This window comes from Calypte anna, chromosome 7, assembly GCF_003957555.1.
Source record: "Calypte anna isolate BGI_N300 chromosome 7, bCalAnn1_v1.p, whole genome shotgun sequence".
Taxonomy (NCBI): Eukaryota; Metazoa; Chordata; class Aves; order Apodiformes; family Trochilidae; genus Calypte; species Calypte anna.
Genome location: NC_044253.1, coordinates 20,191,788 through 20,211,074, shown reverse-complemented (window position 1 = coordinate 20,211,074; position 19,287 = coordinate 20,191,788). Strand labels below are relative to the sequence as shown.

The window sequence follows — 19,287 nt, the reverse complement described above, 5'->3', positions numbered from 1 at the left end:
GGACAGGTTGAATCTTGAAGGCCAAGTGTCAGGTCCAGCATTTCTGTCACAACCCCAGGCAATGCTATAGGCTTGGAAGGCTGGCCAGAGGAAAAGGACCTGGGGGTGTTGGTCAACACTCAGGTGAATATGAGCCAGCAGTGTGCCCACGTGGCCAAGAAGGCCACCAGCATCCTGGCTTTTTATCAGGAATGGTGTGGCCAGCAGGAGAAGGGCAGTGACTGTGCCCCTGTACATGGCACAGGTGAGGCTGCACCCCAAGCACTGTGTTCAGGTCTGGGTCCCTCACTACAAGAAAGACATTGAGCTGCTGGAGTGAATTCAGAGGACAGCCAAGGTTCTGAAGGGTCTGGAGAGGCTGAGGGAATTGAGAATGTTTAGTTTGGAGATGAGGAGGCTTATCACTTGCAACAGGAACTTGAAAGAAGGTTGCAGGGAGGTAGGTGTTGGCCTCTTCTCTCAAATAAATAATGGTAGGCCTGAAGTTGCACCAGGGAGGTTTAGACTAGATATTTGGAAGAATTTATTTACTGAGGGAGTCATTAGACACTGGAATGGGCTGCCCAGGGAAGTGGTAGAGTCACCATCCCTGGAAGTATTTAAAAACTGTGTAGATGAGGCTCTTCAGTACATGCTCCAGTGGGCATGGCGGTATAGATATATATTCTTTATTTTACTGGAGAGGGGATGTTGATGGTTAAACATAGTGATTTTAGAGGTCTTTTCCAGCCATGACAATTGTGTGATTTTGTGTTGTGTGCTATCCCTGTGAAACCTGGGAGACAATGTGTGGCTTTTCTGTGAGTTTTGTGTGCTTGCTTCTGGATGTAAGTACATGGTATGTAGTACTTGTATGTTCTTGTGTTTCCAAGGATGGAACAAGTGGAGGGCTTCTCCGGCTACAAAAGCTAGTGTAGGAGACCCTTATTCCCTGCTATTCACCTCTGTTCCTGGCATGCTGCTTAGAGTAGATAGCTAATGTAATTTAAAGAGTTGCTTAAAATATGATGCCTAGCAGCCACCAGTGAAGGGAAATAGCAGCTGAATTAAGCATCCTTTAAAAATCATAATGGGGTAGTAAATCTGACAGTTGTAGGCTGTAGCTGCTTAGGGCATATCTATGTGAAATGCTTCATTTGGGCTTAGAGTAAGGGTAATAGAGATGATATTCCTTGTATTTATCCTCTTCTAATGAATTCAAGGAGTTTGTCTTTTTAATTTGACAATTTCCTTAATTTGGGTGAAAGGATTTTTTTAAAATTACTTTTTAAAATAGAAAACTAGAAAGAAAATATGCCATGTTTTAAAATGAAAGCTAAAGGATGATTTCATTCCTATTGTTCATTTTCAGGTCTGTTAAAATATAGTTGCATTTTGCATAAGCCTATTGGACACCACTGTTTCAGTTAAGGCGATCCTTGCTTTACTCATGTCTGTCTTAGCATAAGGAATTAGCATAAGGAACTGGTAAAGAGTGACCAGTCATAGCTATAAGCTGCTAGCTGAAAATGAATCACTACTGAATTTGGGAGAAACATTATGACTGCCAGTGCATCTGGAAGAAATATATGTAGTTCCTAATGTCACTGGCAGTAGTCAGTAGCATTAGAATGTCTGTCTAGGCACACTAGATTAGGATATGATCTATTCTGTACTGACACTTGAGTTTTTCTGCTTTTCTGAAAATTTTTTTGAATGTAGAGCTTGGAACAGTCACTGTTTTTGAAGTGCAGAATTATGGCTAGTAAGTACCCGGTGATGTTTTTTTATCTAGTCAACGATGGTGCTACTCAAGCAGTGAAGAATTTTGTTGTAGTTATGGGTTCTGTGTTGGAAAGAGAAGCAGCTTTTGCTTTATGTTTATTTTCTGTAAGTGAAAGTGGTGTATTTTTTGCATAACGAGTTTCAATTGTATTTAATAACCTGTGATATAATATTCCAGTAAGGTTTATGATTTGGCGAAGTGTTTTAAGTTGCATAGCATTTTCCAATGTAGCAATAATGTATAAAAGAAAAAAAAAACAAAACAATTTCACTATCACAAACGGGCTTGGAAAGCTTTTACAGAGGCTGATTCCCAGTCCTACAATGACTCATCAGCTTTCAGGGTAGCACGACCGAATTGAATGCAGTGCAGTATCTCAGCATGGGGTCTAATTTTGAGAACAAGCAGCACGGAGGCTGGAAAATGTATTTAAAAAACAGTACAGTGCTCAAAATGCGAACAGCTTCCTGAGAAGGGTTTTCTATCATTTGCTACTTCATCTCTCAGACTTTCTCAGTGGTATGTTCTTTACATGCTCTCTCTAAGATGCTTAAGCGCTTCTTTTTTATTTTCCACATGCTGTGCAGTTGTAAATACTTCCTAGTCTCGAAGATTTTCCTGGTTTGGCCATATTCTTCCCTCACTCTATTACCCAATTGTTATTCTACGGCAGCCTTGGGGCCATTAGCAAGGTTCATTCTTATGAAAATGCTTGGGCTGCTTCCTTCTGTGAGTAGCTGGGGTTGTCTTTATTTCTTCTGTGTTTGCTTGTTCTTCTTCCTCTTTATGTCATTTGGTCAATTAGAACAGATTTTTGCATATTTAATGTACCATTCATGAAAAAAGAAGCTTCTGGGATTTAGGGGGGGCTCAGTGTATGCTGCCCTACAGATCCACAGGGCTTGCTTTGCTTACCGAGCTAACACAATCACAATTGATTTATGTGGATTAAGACACCTAACGTCAAGACGACTGATTGAAGTTATCCAGTTCAGTGCAGAATATGTTCTTTATATGTAATCTGCCTGAAATAAACTTTTTTATATTGTGAAGGCTAATCTTTCAGTACTGCATATCCTGGTTCCCTTGAACTTGGCCATACAGCTAAAATTTGGCTACATTTTCTGAGTAAGGAGTGCAAATAGTTTTTATTAGTTTCACCTTGGAAAGTACTCCATATACAGTTGGGTTTAAAGAAAGTGTCCAACCAAAATAAATAGCTGATTCTCAGTTATCACTAAAGTATGATGAATTTGACAGTGACTTAAATGGCAGAAGGAACCTGTTCTGTTCAATATAGGGAATATTTTATCTGTAGAAAGAAGTATCACCTACTGTCTATTAGAATTTGCCCTTGCTTAAAAGGACTGTTTCTTTTCCTGCCTCGTTATGGGACTAAGAAGATAGTAAAAGTGTGTGAGCTGAAGCAAGTTTACAAAGGAACTGAGTTGTGATTAATTTGCCTATAGTACTAGATGATGGTAAAAATACATAGTTTGAATATGTGCTCTTTGAGCATGTATGATCAGTAATTTGTCATAATTTAAAATTTAAGACATTTGTATTTTTTACATTTAGGAATATTGTAAATAATTTTAAAATATCATATATCTGAATTTCTGTTTTTACATTTTCCAGAGTGTCTGTTTTTAAAGTGATAAAGTAAAAACCATATCATTTCATTCTGAATACCAGAGCTTTAACAAAAAACAAGCCACCAAAATTAAAACTGATGTTTTTTTTCCTAAGAGGTCTATATGTGGTTTATCAGAAAATTAGAAGCTTGTTCTTTTTATTATTACTTCAGGCTTATACTTGAAAAAAAATTAAAATGAAATAGAGTTATTAAAATTGAATTTCTAAACAGTTTCTATTTTTATCAGGCTATTTTCATTCATTGCTTTTTCAATTAACAAAGCTAAAGTAAGGTAGAGAGGATGAGGATTATGAATATCTTTAACGTTGCTAGGAGGCATTTACAGTGTCATTCCTTTGAACTTCATGTCTGCAGGAGACTTGAACCCTTTTTTCTTTGCAGGAAAGCTTTCCTGCTTAGTTTCAGTAGATTAAAATCTGAATTTCTTTAATTCTTGGATTTATATTCAGGCATTAGCAGAAATGAACCTGTAGTCCTTTTATAACTGTATTAACTGAAAACAATTAGTTTAACATAGTGTATGTTATCTTTAAGGACTTTTAAAAGGAGATTTCACATATGAGCATTAATAAAATAAGATATGATGCTTCAGTTAAAAATATTATTTTAGCTAACAATTGTCTGTATGAGACACAAAGCACAGAATTTTGCTGTCTCCAGACTTGTGGGTTTTTTGTTTGTTTGTTTGTTTGTTTGTTTGAATTCTGTTGTTGCTGCATTGAAACATGTAACTATGTAACTTCTAAGCCCATGATAGCAACGTTCTAGCCTGGGTTCTAGTCAGACAGGCAAGATCCATCTATTACAGCTTCTGATACCCATCATTCCACCGAGCTCAGGAACTGTATTACTGTATTACTAGAAGTATCTCTTCAATAAGTATGGAACATCTACCTTTTTCACCTAAAGTGGAAATGAACTCTGCATATCCAGGTAGGATTACAGAAAGAAATGAATAAGCCAAGATTAAACTTCCTCTTCCGTTTTCATTCCTCTCATTGTTTAGATGCCAGTTCTATTTAAAATCAATACGATAAAGAGTTCTACATGTGAGTGGATTTTTAGGGTGAGGGGCTAGAAATATAATTTCATCTGTCTGGTGGAGCAAAAGCCATTTTATTCTTGTCATCAATGGGTTTCTGCTAATTTTTTAGGAAGCTGTGCAGCTGGTACTTGGGAGCCAAATCTCTTAGTCCAGTTAGCATCAGTAGAGAACCAGATCTGTTGCTTCCAGTTCAGTCTTTCATCATTTCCATAGGCTCCTGCTACTCCCCTAAAATAAACTGAAATAATCTGTATGATTTGTATACCAGAAAGTGTTCTGAAATGTCTACACCTTTACTTGGAAACTAGGGAGTGAAAATAAACCAATCAAAAAAAAAAAAAAAAAAAAAAAAAGACTCAAAAAAGAAAAAAAAAAAACCCAAGGACTCAGTGTAGACAACTTTTGTGAGAGTACTACATTTATCACTGTTAAACACACCTGAGTCAGAGATAGAGTCTTGGGCTAGGAGTCTTTCCAACTCCTCATACAAGGTTTGAAGCCCCTCCACAGGAAGGATTAAGCTGTTATGTGCCTTGTTTCTCGTGCTAATAAATACCAGCAAAATGGAGTGTACTCTGACTTCGTGGAGTGCTACTGGAGAAAGAGTAGAATATGAATGTGTTGGTGAAGGAAAAAACCTTTACTTGTTGACAGTGGGTCAGCCATGTGAGTTGAGGTGCCTATCATCTTCATGCCGCAAACTGTTTAAGGGATAACCCTTCTTTTTGTTAAGTGCTTGTACAGTGCAAGGCACAAACCATCCTCGATCAACTGCTGAGTCTCTAGATGCTATTTTACTAAAAATAACCTCATTATAATATGTAATTGGATAACTCAGTAATAGAAATCCTGTACTTCCCTATGAACATTTTTACTGCCCCTGGCACTGCAGCTCTTCTGCTTCAAATTGTCCCTCAATTTGTCCCCTGTCCTCCTGTCAGTCTGTATACAGAGATCTTCCAGTCCTCTGTCTGAATTGGGTGTAGACCCACATTGTACTGTCTTTTTGTTTATATTCTCAGTTTAAATTATCTCTCTGATATAATCTAGTTTAGAGACATGTTAAGTACAAAACACATTCTGTGTTGCAAGATCTTGAAGATAAGATAAATCTTGTTCTGCTTTCTGTAATACCTATAAATGCTTGCATGGCCTGTGTTTTTTTTAATCTGAATATCATATATTAAATATAATTGAATTTGCAGAGTGTGGAAAGATTGAAAGTTAATCACCATCTCGAAGTATATGTAATGTAGCATAATTTTTGTTCATTTGTCTATTAATATTTCTACCAGAATACTGCTTTTCAGTATCACAGGGCATTTTACAATAATAATCAAAGGTTTTTTCCTGAACAATGGATTTAACCTCTTCTTTCATTAGTGCGGGGGAACAGAGATGGAATTTCCAGAGGTTCAGCTTCCCCTCCCTGAGCATTCCTAAACCTCGGGCTGTTTGACATGTAATTAAGCTAGACAAAAATCTGACATCAAAGGGGATGGAAGGTGATTCTCCAGAATTCTTGTACCTGCAAGGCCACTGAAATGGTCTGTTCTGTTTGGGGGCTAAATGGCAAGGCAGAAAGGGAGAAAAAACAGCTTGCAAATTATTGTGGGTTTCTTTTTTTTTCAAAATTTAAGTGGGAAAAGCTTCTCCTGTACAATTAGTTTGCACTTATTTGTTGAAAAACTACAGATTTGTTAAAGGTGGAAGTGTTCAGTTGAAAAACATTCTACCTTAGAGGGTGTTCATCTTTTAAACACAAATACTTGTTGAGAGAGAGAATTCTTTAAGTGTAAAGTAATTACAATAGTGTAATTTTAATTTTTCAGTGGACAGCGTTTGAGTGGTACAATCTACATTGGGCTTAATATATTCTTATTTACTTTCTTTCATTCAAACTTAATTATTAGAGAGGTGTTAGCAGTTTTCTCAGATACTGTGAGAATGAGGAAGAAGGAATGAAAGAGGGAGGTTGGCCTTTTCTGTATAGTTAGAATAAACAGTCATGGTGCCCTTAATCTGTGGATGACAAATGTAATTTAAAAGATTTTCAGTCAAAGTATTGAGGGAATTCAAGGTTGAATGGGCAGGCAGCAAGTATAAGAAAAGAATTAGGAAAGACTAGAACTGTTCAAGAGGATCTTAAGTCGAAAGTAATGCAGAGTGGCAGAGAGCAAGGTAGTACTGGATTTCATCTTAAGTCAGACCTGACATTCTGGTTTTAATACAAGAAGACTGAATTTAGGCTTTAATTCTCAATCAGAATATTTCTACACAGAGATTATTAGGGCAAATTAAGAGCACGAGAAGCTGAGAGGCTGTTAGGAGCTGCTTTCCTACTGAAGCCCATAGCCCTGTGGGTTGAAGCCCTGTGCTGTGAAATGCCTGAAGCTCTGAGTGTCTCTGCTGCTGGAGTTTCCCGTGCCTCAGTGTGACATTGATTAGTAGTGTGCAGGACTGCTATCCTCCAGTGGCAGTGGAGTTTGTCTTTGGCAGTGGTTTAGGATGCTTCACTCCTGTGCAGGCAACACTTGCTGGGCACAACTTGTTTTGCAGAACATAATGGTAATTGTATTGAGCAGTCTTCGAATGGTGGTATTTGCTTTGGTAAGAGAGATGTTTGTAAAGAGGGTATTTCACGTCTTTAGTGTTGCTTTTATTCCAGTGGAAAATAACTACCTGGCATAATCTTTGTGCAAGTACCCAATCCAGAGCCAGTAATACTAGTTTTCATGATTTTACCTGAGCAAATGGTGATCTTAAGTATCCACTCAGGAGTCTCTTATAAGAGAATTCCAGACACAGAGGACCACGGGATGTCTAGTGACATCTAGTTAGCCTAAAGGCTGAGGATAGTACATATAGCAAAATGCTTAGAAATAGTTCTATGGGCAGTATTTTCCCAGTGGTTATATTTTTTTTTTGTGATATTTTATTGAATATTGAGAGGTTGAAACAGATCATATCTTTAAAAATTATTTAATGCCAAGAGATTTTTATTTATGTTTATGTATGCTATGTATGTGTGACTTATAAGATCTGCCGTGTGCTTTTTGGTCTGTATTTTAGCAGTGCTTTAATGACAGTCAGAAGGATAAAACTGAATGAGAGCAAAAGTAGAGCAACACCAAAATTTCAAGCATCTTAATTTAGAACTTTCAAAAGTCATGTAGATTCTTCTATTAGCAAATTTTGAACATGGTAGTGACAACAGATGTTTTACTGCCTGTTTTTAAAATTGGTGGTTATTTCATCCAGGAACCCTGCTAACAGGATTCTGTTTGCCTGAAAGAGATGTCTGGTTTTATCAGCATCTGTCAGAGTAAATCAGAATTTCTATGGAAATTAGCTCAGTATTATTTTTTGGCAATTTCTTTGGAAATTTTGGATTCCTGCCTTGCCATTAAAAAAAAAATCTTATTGAAAGCAAAACCTTTCTAGTAATAAAATTACTAATGACCAACATTTAGTGAATCAAAGCTTCAGAAAATGGCAATAAACAAACAGATACCCCTTGCCTTCTGACAGTCCCTGCTCTTGCTGAAACCCTGGTGCTGCAGGCTCATGTTGTATAGCATATATCCATAGAAATTGTCCTTTTGGACTCCATATGCTTTCTCTGTGGATCATTACTAGTCAGTGTGAATAATGCCTGCAACATTTTTACTTAAAATAACCCTATTTAAAATATATCACGAAATCTGTAGTAAATAAATCATAATTCTTTAAATCTCATAAGTCTCCTGTACTTGTTTTTAGCAGAATATGTACAGTTAAGCGCTGAGAAAATGATCTCTCTAGCTGTCTGTTGTAAGAAACCCGGTTATTGCTGACATCCTTATTTTTCTCTCATTCTGGATATTTTTCCTGGGTATTTGTATCCATAATTTTGTAATAGTACATTTTCCCATGGATTACTTTCTCCTCTAAGTTAGAATTGTTTTTATTACAGCTGAAAGACAAGCTTTTTAGAACCTTGGCTAGAAGTACCCTTGATAGTGCAGCTCACTTTTACTTCTTCCATATTACTTATTTTTAAATTTTGTCTTTTTAGTGAATTAACATCATTATCTGCTAGGTAATTTACTTAGTTCTAATGATAATATAAAATAGTGACAATTGAAATATCAGTCTTATGCTTTTTAGGTGTTTCAAAGCTCTTTGCCTTCGGTTACAAATAAGTGTGGAAGATAAAATTTGAAAAGCCTAATGCCATAATTCAGTGAATTATAACAGGTGTACTGAAAAATTGTATAAATGGACCCTGATACAGCACTTACTGCATGTAGGTGCAAGCAACTCAAATTATAATTCTGCAAAGTATTACACAGTGTATGAGAACTGCTTGATTTGCAAATTTTCTGTTAACATTCAGTTACGATATCTCATACTGTACAAAGGCTGCTATGTTTATCATGCTTTCTAAAAAGTTTATCAGTGTTATCTCCTCATTTTTATCACTAAGGGTATGTTTAACTGCATAACTTAATACAAGATAGGCAAAGTAAGTTAGCAGAGTTGAGTATAGTGCTTGAAAATTTTTCTTAGTTATTATTTAGAAATAATACACAAATAGCTCATATTGCTTGCTTGTAAGTTGTTTCATTAGAAATTCTAATCATGTAGATGCAGATTTAATTCTGTATTGTAACTTCTTTTTGAGCAGATGCCTGTAAATGTTCCAGTGGTTTTGAATAGCGATAATATACTAAATATGCAAGGAGTTTAGTATTTGCCTTGCATAGTAATTCCAATTGATAAATGGGGGTTTACTGTGTTGCATTTGTTAGAGCTTTTACAGCTAATCTCATATGGAAATGTTGCTTTGTAGGGCAAAATTCAGCAAGAGGGTCTGGGATTCCAGAGGGAACTTGTACATTCCTTCAGGGCATTTTTGCAAGGGAGGTTGTTGTGTTTTAAAGGTAGTTGATAAGAGACCTGCACCACCAACCCCAGACCTGCACCACCAACCACCATCATGCATTAGTCTATAGAAGGTATTTGGGTGAATATACTCCTGTACCACTCTGTACCACCATTTATCCAAGTGAAATTTTTGACCATTTGCAGGATACATTATAAATCAGGATGTCACTACCAGACAATCAGATTTGAACATTCCTTGCATAAAGTAGCTTGCCTATATCCCTTAGGAATACATCACTTAACTGTGTTTATGTGACAGTGTTGATATGCCTGGTTTTACATGAAAGTTAGGGTAGTGTGTTATTTATGTCATAATGAATTAAAAAAGTAGGTGGTTTGGGTTTATGTATACAGAGGTTATCTTCTCTGGACAAATCACTCAGAATACTTGAAAGATGTAGTTTTATCATATGGCTGTTAATTAAATCAGGAAACAGGTTTGTTTTTGTCTTCTTAGTTGGGCTTTGCTACTACCTCAGGTTTTTTCAGTGTTCCCTTCTCTGGGGTGCTGACAACAGATTAACATGAAACAGAGATCTGTTGATCCTAATTGTGTGATAGCTCATTGTTTTGGGGACCTATAAACTGTTTACTGTGTTTTTATGAGGCTGTAGTCACCATGAAAGGCCATAAACAGTGCATTTTCTCTTTCCTATGGGACTGGAGATTTCATTAGTCAACTCTAATAAAGGCCTGATCCAGCTGCATTTACACCTGGGGATGAATGCTGCCTTATCAGGAATAATCCTTAGTAGGTCAAGCAGGAAGCTTTTGATCAGCCATAAATGTCTGAAAGCTTAATTCCTTTAAAAATTATTTACAATTCAAATGCTGACTGAAGACATGCTTTACTGTTTTTCAGAGGAAAGATTTTTTTTATATTAAAGTATTATTAAAAAACAAAACAAAACTGAGGTTTTTCTATAGTTTCAGCCAGTCACTGCTAAAACAAGATTTCCAAATCACCAAGGGGACTATTATGGTAATAATAATAACAATAATAACAATAATAATAATAATAATAATAATATAACTACTATATAATAATTATATTATATAATACATATAATATACATATTAGAGAGACTCTGGGAGCATGTTTAGCCTAAGAAATAAAATGGAAAATGACGCCTCATCTTTATTTAGATTTATACTGCTTGTGAGTTTAAAATTGATACATGCCTGCTAAATAGATTTCTGTAGTGTAGGTGCTCCTTTTGAGACATGCTTGTGTTAATATTTTCCTCTTTTTTTTGTTTGTACAATTAACAAATATTAAAATTGTGGGATTTTTCTAGCAATTCAGTTGAGAGACATCCTTTAAGATTTAGAGATGGGTCTTTTCTTTTTTTTGACTGTCTGTGTAGTGATCTTTTATGCATAGATAAATATATCTCTATTTTTGTACTATCACAATATTATTTTATCTCCTTTCCATGCTGTAAGGAGATGGATAGATTACAGTTGTTTGAAAGGAATTTTTGACAGCTGCTATCTGTTGTTATGTGCCAGCACTGCTAACCTGTTTGTTACTCTGCTTTTCCACAGGCTGTGAGGGGGGGCAGTTTCGCTGTGGAAATGGTCGCTGTATTCCTGCAGACTGGAGGTGTGATGGGGCTCGAGACTGCTCAGATGATTCAGATGAAGCTGGCTGTCGTAAGTGAAAAAACTGTTCAGCAACATTTTGGTAATGTAAGAAATATGGAGATCCTGATGTGCTCAACTGTATCTGCAGTACAGGAATGAACATCGGAGGGGGAGAAAACTCATAATTTTCTTAAGATGACTGCAGAATCTGCCCTAGAGTTGCATTTCTTGAGCCATTTGCTTTAAGTAGGCAGAAAATAAATGTTCAACTTCCAACATGACAGCCTGATCTTAAAAATCTAAATATTCAATAACGCCATTTCCTTTTATATATAGTGCTCTAAGTAGATGTAGAAATGCATCATATTAATTATTATAGTGATCCTGAATTGGAACTGTATGAATAACATACAGTTACCACTGGCTTCACTTGAGCTCCAAGTCTGTGGCTCTTTTAGGTCTTAGGTGACAAGCTGTAACTACTGCACCTTAAGCAGAGTATTGATTAATTGTCTAGAGGTGGTCATGTTACCCCCACTGCCAGCTGCTCAGGGGCAATAGATGCATCCAGATAGGCTGTAATATCCATACAGAAAGATTTGCTCAAGATGGATGTTAAAAAGTTATGAAAAAGAAAAAATTCCCTTCAGAGTCTTTTTTCACAAAGTTGCCTGCAATCTGCCTTCTCTCTTCTAGGGTTCTTTGAGATGTTGTGGGCTGATGCAGTTATCAACCCACTTACAGGTTAGGCCAGATTTTGCCCCTCAGCTGATGGGGGGTGAGAGACTAATTTAGGTTGGTTCTTTTCACACTGGATTGTTTCTTTGCTGCTTGACCCATAAAATAATTGGAGGTCATTCACACAGCTTGGCAGTCCCATTTGTTGCTTAGCACTTGAGTTAGCTCAGAAAACCCCAGTGCCGTTCTGGATGAAGAATGCCTTAAACTGGAAAAACAAAATGGTGGTGTCCTCTAGTTTGCTATTTCAGCTTAGCTCTGAACTGCAGCTGGGAAGAAGTGGTTGGGCTTTGAATAAGGAGTGGGTAATATTCACACTGACTTTCTGAAAGATGAAAAAAAACCTGTTACAACATTTTTCATAGTTAGAAGTCTGAAGCTGAGTTGTTCTTGTTTTCAGATATGTGATGAATTAGGAAGATAATTGAAAATTACACTTTTCTGTTTTTTGCAGTTAATTTTGCTTTTAAAAACTAGTTTTGTGTGCAGTAGATAGTGGGGCATTTAAATGTCTAGGAAAGTAGTTTAAAACTGGCTTGAGGTTAAAATCATATTAAAAGACCACTTTTAAAACAGAAATAAAAAACCCAAAACAACCGTGCATGAAGTGCATTGTCTGTAGCATGTGATCAGTTTTATCCCTGTAATTAATTTTCCTCTGATGTAGTTGTCAACTCTACGTCTACGAAGTTTTTTCCCTTTGATTTTTTTTTTTACAAGGGTAGTTGTGCTCGTAAATCATCCCATGAGCACAAAGTGTTTATGGTTGACTGCAGAGTTGCGAAACATGATCTGGAGAAGAGGTGGTTAAGACCAGAGTCCTATCTACTGGACTGTGGCGTACTAGTGATTCTTCCCATGAGTGTTAACTAGAGATGGCCTAAACTCTAACACAGTTTTAAACGTTTATTTTGATCTTTCTCTCTAAATGGCTGCCTGCTGTTTGGCTATTTGAAAAGTACAGAGTGGAGCTGGGACAGCAACATTCAGATTGTTCTGACCTGACCCTCACTTTTGCCATGTGAATTCATGGAGTTGTGAACTTGTTTTGAAAGATCTTCCAACTAGGGACAGAGTAGAGTGATAAGAATTGAACAGACCTCTGTTAAGTCTAGGGAAGCTAGCATTCTTCTTATAAGTGGGGGGAAAAAAACGAGGCTCTGTCAGAGGGAAGTTCTGAGCCTTAAGCTTTTGCTGTGACCAGCCTTCTAGCAGACCCTGGGTCTCCTGGATACAGCCCTGAGGACTGAAATGTACAAGTTTTACCTTTGAGCATCTTTCTGCCAGCCCACTTTGCCCTCCTTCCTCTGTCCATTTGCTTTGTTTGTCATCTGCCTTTAGTGGAAGTTACAGTCAATCGACACTTGAGCCTTAAGTCTTATTTTCTCTTATTAAATTGTTTTCTTTGAAAGTGCTTTCCCAGATGTCTGTGAAATGACAGTTTTTTTCATTGCATACCCTAGCACAACCTACCTGTGAGGGAAATCAGTTTCAGTGTCAGACTGATGGCGAGTGTATCCCACAGTCATGGGTTTGTGATGATGAGGAAGACTGTGAAGATGGCTCAGATGAGCACCAACAATGTCGTAAGTATTTAAATTCTGATCCTATACCATCTTTGTGAAATAAGGTAATTCACATAGCAGCATATTGAGAACATACAGAAACAAGCCTGCTATGAGTTCAGCTTTTTACCAGAGGAGTCTCTAGATGAAATACAGAAGCTTTGTCCAAAAAGACGTTTCAGCTAATCAAAAAGAAAACAAAAGGAAAAAATATATAGTATATAGTAGTATTATAGCTGATACAAAAATCAGTAGTTAAAAAGATGGTGAAATATGCATAATACTTTATATTCAAACACTATCTCAGTCAAGGAAAAATCTGCTTTACTCATTGAATAATAAAATTCACACTGGCATCACAGATGCCACATACAAAAGAAAAACTTAATTTCTTTCTAGAAAATTTTGAAGTGTAAATAAAAAAAGAGCCATTATCAGTGAGTAAACATTGCTAAAGATTCTTGTACCATCTTCTGTGATGTTATTTAATGGCTTTAGTGTTTAAAATTACCAGACCTCTTCTCGTAGTCAGATAGGAGGAATGCCAAAAGTCCTGGTAAGGGGTGAAAGTATAGTATTTTATTATCATTTGGACAGCTTAAACATAGGACATAGTTCGTATTAGTATTTCCTGCTAAACAGTGTGTTTATCATGTTTGAACTGATATTTTAAACTATTAAAGTGTTTAATGTTCTCTATGCATTTTAGAGCAAAGAAATCTCTTAGCAGCCTTAGTGCAATAGCCACAGGCTCTTACTTTTTTCAGTATTGATAGCAAGATAAACACTAATAAAATACCTTACTCTTATTTTTCAATTTTGTGGCTATGCAGTTTAAGGGATATCTAGTTTAGGTTTAATATATATTTAAGTATGTGCTGAAGTGATGAACTGAAATGATTATTGCACCAAATTACATTCTCTGTGTTTTTGCATAAGATGGGAAAAACAAGTGTAGTATTCCAAATAACTGATTTCCAGCTATTTCTAATATCTAGAAGTTATTTTAAGTGATTAGAGTAAGATTAATGCATCTTCCTTTTGATTCCATGTATAATTTTTAAATAAATTCTTTAAATTGAACAGCTCTGGAACTCTTCGCTAACCTCCTTGATTCTGGGGAGGTTCACAGGTTTAAGTTTTGGGAGGATTTTGCTCAGAGACTTGGCTTGTGCTTTTGGTATTTATTTCCTCTGAGAACGGAAAAAATGGAACTGGATTTAGCTGCTTTTTGCTCTCCTCCTCCTCTAAGAAGGTGTCAGCACAACTGCTGGTTATGTTTCAACTAAAGAATCTGTAGATACAAAATGAGAAACAGCTCTGAGTTGACTTTTTAACTGGGTCACTGTAACATCTTTCTGCATGTCCTGGTTAAGCATAAATGTCAGTAACTATACAGTGGCAGAATGTGCTGCCAGTTTTGAGACATCTGGAACAAGCTCCTCAGAGAAGTGGTCACAGCACCAAGCTTGCCCGAGTTCATAAAGTGCTTGGATGATGCTCTCAGGCACGTGGTGTGATTCTGGGAGTGCCCTACACAGGGATGGAGGTGGACTTGATGATCCAGCTTGGCATATTCTGTGATTCTATGATCTCTCTGGTGTTTGTCCTTACTCATCCAAAGGGACTTTTAAACTCTGTACTTGGGAATCCTGGAGGAAATTTTCCTTCTTCAAATGTTAAAAAATTTTTCCAGAGAAAAGTGGTCAACAGCTCTGGGAGTCACACATGCAGAATTAAAACAATCTAGTTTACTGTACTGTCTGGCTCTTGTTTTTCCTCATGACACTAATATCCCAGTCACTGATCTTACTTTGGGAACACTGCAGAAGAAACAATAGTCCCTGTAAATTAGCAGACCAGATACTGGTGTGTAAACTGGGATGGTGCTAAGATATAGTGTGAGTTTGAAATAAACAAATGTGCAGGAGGCAGAGGGAGGAAAAGTTACCATTAATTTCACCCTTCAGTTATATCTTTACAGATTCAATTAATGTGCCTAAGAACAGAGAGTTAATTTAGCTGTAGTTGGAATTGCCCAGGTTTATGAAGTTCTGTTTCACTGACATAGCTGTCATGAGAAGAGACTTGATGATTCTGGATCCTCTATTAGTTATGAATGTGAAATATACCTGACTCGAGTTCCTGGCTATATTAGAAAGCAGTTTGTTACCTCCAGGTCTGCAGTGTTTAGGCTGTGGGATTCTAGCTGACCAAAGGACTTACAACTACTGACAGAATTTTGCTTGGTAAATAAAATAATAGGGAAAACTTTAAAATGTGAGAACTGGTAACTTAATCTTGTAGGCAGAGCAATAATAGATAATTTTTAACCTAGAGATCAACCCCTTCATTGGAGAAAAGCAGTGAAATTGCAAGCCTAATACATATTCCATTTATTTATCCTCTTAGGTCTCTATGAAGGCCTCATGGGGCTATGTTATCTGCTGCTTGTCAAGTGTTCTTTAATCTCATCGGGTACACAACGGTACAGGGACCAAAAGTCTTATACTAATATTTATGAGGAGGAGGGAATAGTTAAAGAGGGAGAGGGAAGATGTTTTTCTGCATTAAAAAGAATCTGGTTGATGGAGAAGACTAATGGGTGCCTCTTTTTTGCAGCGGGCAGGACATGCTCCAGTCAGCAGTTCACATGTTCAAATGGTCAGTGTATCCCGAGCACCTACTGGTGTGACCGAGTGAAGGACTGCACTGATGGAACAGATGAAAGAGTCTGCCGTGAGTCTTAACTCTTACCACTAGATCTGGTTTCATCTCATCTCTGTGGCATTTTAATAAATTTGTAAGATTAAAGGGCTTGTTGATGGACAGGGTGACCACAATATGGTTCTTGTTACAAGAGTTTCATTTCGGATTCTTCTGTGTATTAGACCTGATATCCTGATAAAGATCCATTATTGCAGAACTCAAATGCAAGCTGCTACCACAGGATCAGGGCTTCTTGTTTGTCATTGTCTGAAAGATGATTAATATTGCATTGGAAAAAAAGCAACCATATTTAAATGGCTTAAATCCTTGGGATACTCAGCTAACTTTGCCATTTTTTTTCCCATATTTGTTTTGTATGCTCATTAAGAAATCAGTGGTAACTACAAACCACTGTAAACCAGCAAAATTAGACCCCAAATCACATTTTTGAGGGACTTCAACCCTTTCAAAACCGTTTGTGTTCGAGACTCTGGGAGTGAAGCAGCATTGGATCATACTGTATTCAGATAAGCTGTTTCTGTTGTGCCAACAAAATGCAGATGGACAAGTACTTTTCTCAGCCTAACTTACCCAGAACTGGGGCTGACTGTGAGGTGGCAGCTTACCTAGATTCTGGCCTAGGTTGAATACTGGAATGGAATGGACAACTGGCCACAGAACAGAAGCCACATTTTTCAGAGTTGTTTTTTACCTAATAGCTACACAACAGTGTGTAACATCCTTTTGTTTTTTAGTATTAAAGAAAAGCTTCACATATGTCATAAGTTTAGATATAACCAAACTTTGCTCAGTAGCAGACCTGGTGTTGGAGGTAAGGGCAGAGGTTAGGGTGCTAAGGAATGGATAAAGAAATAAGAAATAAAATGTTGTTAATGGCTGCTCTTAAAGGAAAAAAGGACATATGAATTTGTTGTTTAAAGGAAAACCACCATATTCCACAGCCAGCCAACTCCTAGTGTGCATTTTATCCCTGACTTCCCAATGGCTGAAATTTACACTCTCTAGAGTGAAAGGTGATATGTGGTACTCTGGAATAAAAGGCTACTGAAACAGCCTTTCCATGTGATAGACCTACAGACAGTTCTGAAATCACTGACACCAATGACTGAAAGCCAAGATCCAAAGTTCCCAATATCATTGCTGGAAGAATATGTTCTGTAGCTTTGCATGTTTTCTCTTAAAACTTAGAGGAAGAAAAGAGATTGGTAAATTAATTTAGCAAATCTATGACACATTAAAAAGAATCCTTAGGGAGAGATATTTCTTTAAAAAACACATTATATGTGAATTAAAAAAGGAACTGCTTAGCACCTCTGAGAAGTCTGTGAGTAGTCATTGAATACAGTGCAAAACTGAAATGGTGTGATCCATATAATGCAGTAAATCTGCGTCAAGTGACAACCCTAAAGAGAACACTCACAATTCTTTCTTCAGACTAGAAGAATGATGTTTGAAAATTCAAGTGCAGATTTTAGTTTTTGTTTAATGTTCTCAACTAAGTAAATTAAAATGCGGTTTGGGATGGGGAATGCAGATACCTTAACAGCAGCTTTCTGGTGCTGTGTGGGAACTCCCTTCATTGTTGCATCAGCCAGAAGGTCTCATGGTTTGTGAAGAGAGTGTATTTAGCCCTAGGGAGAGAGACTGCCTCATATCATTCAACAACCTCTACTCTGGTTTATTAGAATATGTGTTGACAGTCCCTCTAAGACAGAAGAATGACTTTGACTTGGAACATTAAAAGTAGGAGTGTTGGACTATAAAGAAATGTTTTGAAGACAAGAGCATCAAGAGGAATGTAAAGACAAGATTCTTCCAGAAAGGCCGGTTAATTTTATTGCCTTTCTTTCTTTGCAAGGCCTGGAACTTCAAACAGAAACCGTAAGATAAAATTAATAATTTGATGATTTAGTGATTATACAGCAATGTTTAGTGTGTTATATTTTAATGTTTTGAAACAGACTCTAATACTTGCTTTGGCTTTTAATTTTCCCCACTGTTTAATTCATTTCCTTTTCTGCACTGTCTGGTATAAACAAATGTAAAAGGAACATCACTGTTTGGTCTTTATCTCTGTCATTATTTTTCCCTTTTTAATTTACATTATAAAGTTTCTTATATAAAGATGAAACATCCATGATAATTGAAAGAAAAAAGCTATTTAGTAATGCACAGAGCATAACAAAATGCAAAGTTGTCATGTGTGTTTATTTGTGCATGGCATTCACTGATCTGTCTGTAAGCAGATATAGATTGTAAAGAAGATAACATTTTGTTGCAGAATAAGTTACATTATTTAAGAAACTGGTCAAAGGCAAAATGTCACCAATATGAAGTAACTCAGCAATTAAAAATGTAAAAATAAAGAACAAAGGAATTCGAAGCCTTAGTCCGTTTTACTGCTAATGGGATTAACAGCAAGGGAAAACTACCCATGCAGAGGCTAAGATAAACATCAGAACAATGTTTCAGCTACAGGTCGTATAATTAGTACATTGAAGATATTTTGATTTCATAAAATTGTGGGTTTTAAATTTTCTTTAAATATATATACCAGGTTGTTTTTCCAACTTTTTGAATAGTCAGCAGCTAGCAAATACTTTAATTTTAAAACTTGAAAAATGTAGAATGAGATGGTTGCCTATATGGGGTAGCAAATACATTTTGCCCTCTGCGTTTAGCTATATTGTGGCTATCAGAAAGACCTTATTGCATACAGCTCTGGCATATTGCATACTGTGCTGAGGCTGTGAGGGGGAAAGGAAAGGAAAGTCTACTTTAAAGACTGACTTGTGTCTCATGGGCTGAGTACAGGCCCAGAAACTCTGGATTTTTTTATTCAAATTTTGATGTTGAGTTGTTGCCATAGGTCAATTCCCAAATCTGTTAATTCCTGCCTCTTGTTTGCTATGTTAAAAAAAAGCTGCTGTAATCAGCAAGTGGGCAGCCAGGTCTGGGATGAATTTGCAGAGATCAGGGTAGGGCAGAAATAGTTCAGGGTGAAGGAAACATCTCCATCTGGGAAAGTTTGGGAAGGGAAGAGTCAAAACCGGAACAAAGTAAGGAAGACTTCCAATGACAGGCTCTAATTCAGGAATTAAGGCCAGGGATGAGGGTGTGGTTAGTCTGCCAAGTTGTAAGGCATCTCTTCTGTCACTACTACTCGCTCTCTTGGACTTGGGGTAAGTTGTTTTCCTGATATCTCTAATAGGCTAAGAGCTGCCTGGGCAATGATTTGCCCGCTGAGAGATGGTGACTCATGGCAGGAAGT

The 19,287-nt window shown here is 36.9% G+C and overlaps 1 protein-coding gene across 1 annotated transcript in view; it reads left to right on the top strand.

Moving 5' to 3' along the window:
- Positions 1–19,287, top strand: part of LRP2 (LDL receptor related protein 2) — a 122,659-nt gene that overhangs the window by 7,816 nt on the left and 95,556 nt on the right. The window contains exons 2-4 of the mRNA XM_030454023.1: positions 10,945–11,052; positions 13,185–13,307; positions 15,909–16,025. Of these exons, the coding sequence (XP_030309883.1) occupies positions 10,945–11,052; positions 13,185–13,307; positions 15,909–16,025 (348 nt within the window). The remainder of the gene's footprint in view (positions 1–10,944; positions 11,053–13,184; positions 13,308–15,908; positions 16,026–19,287) is intronic.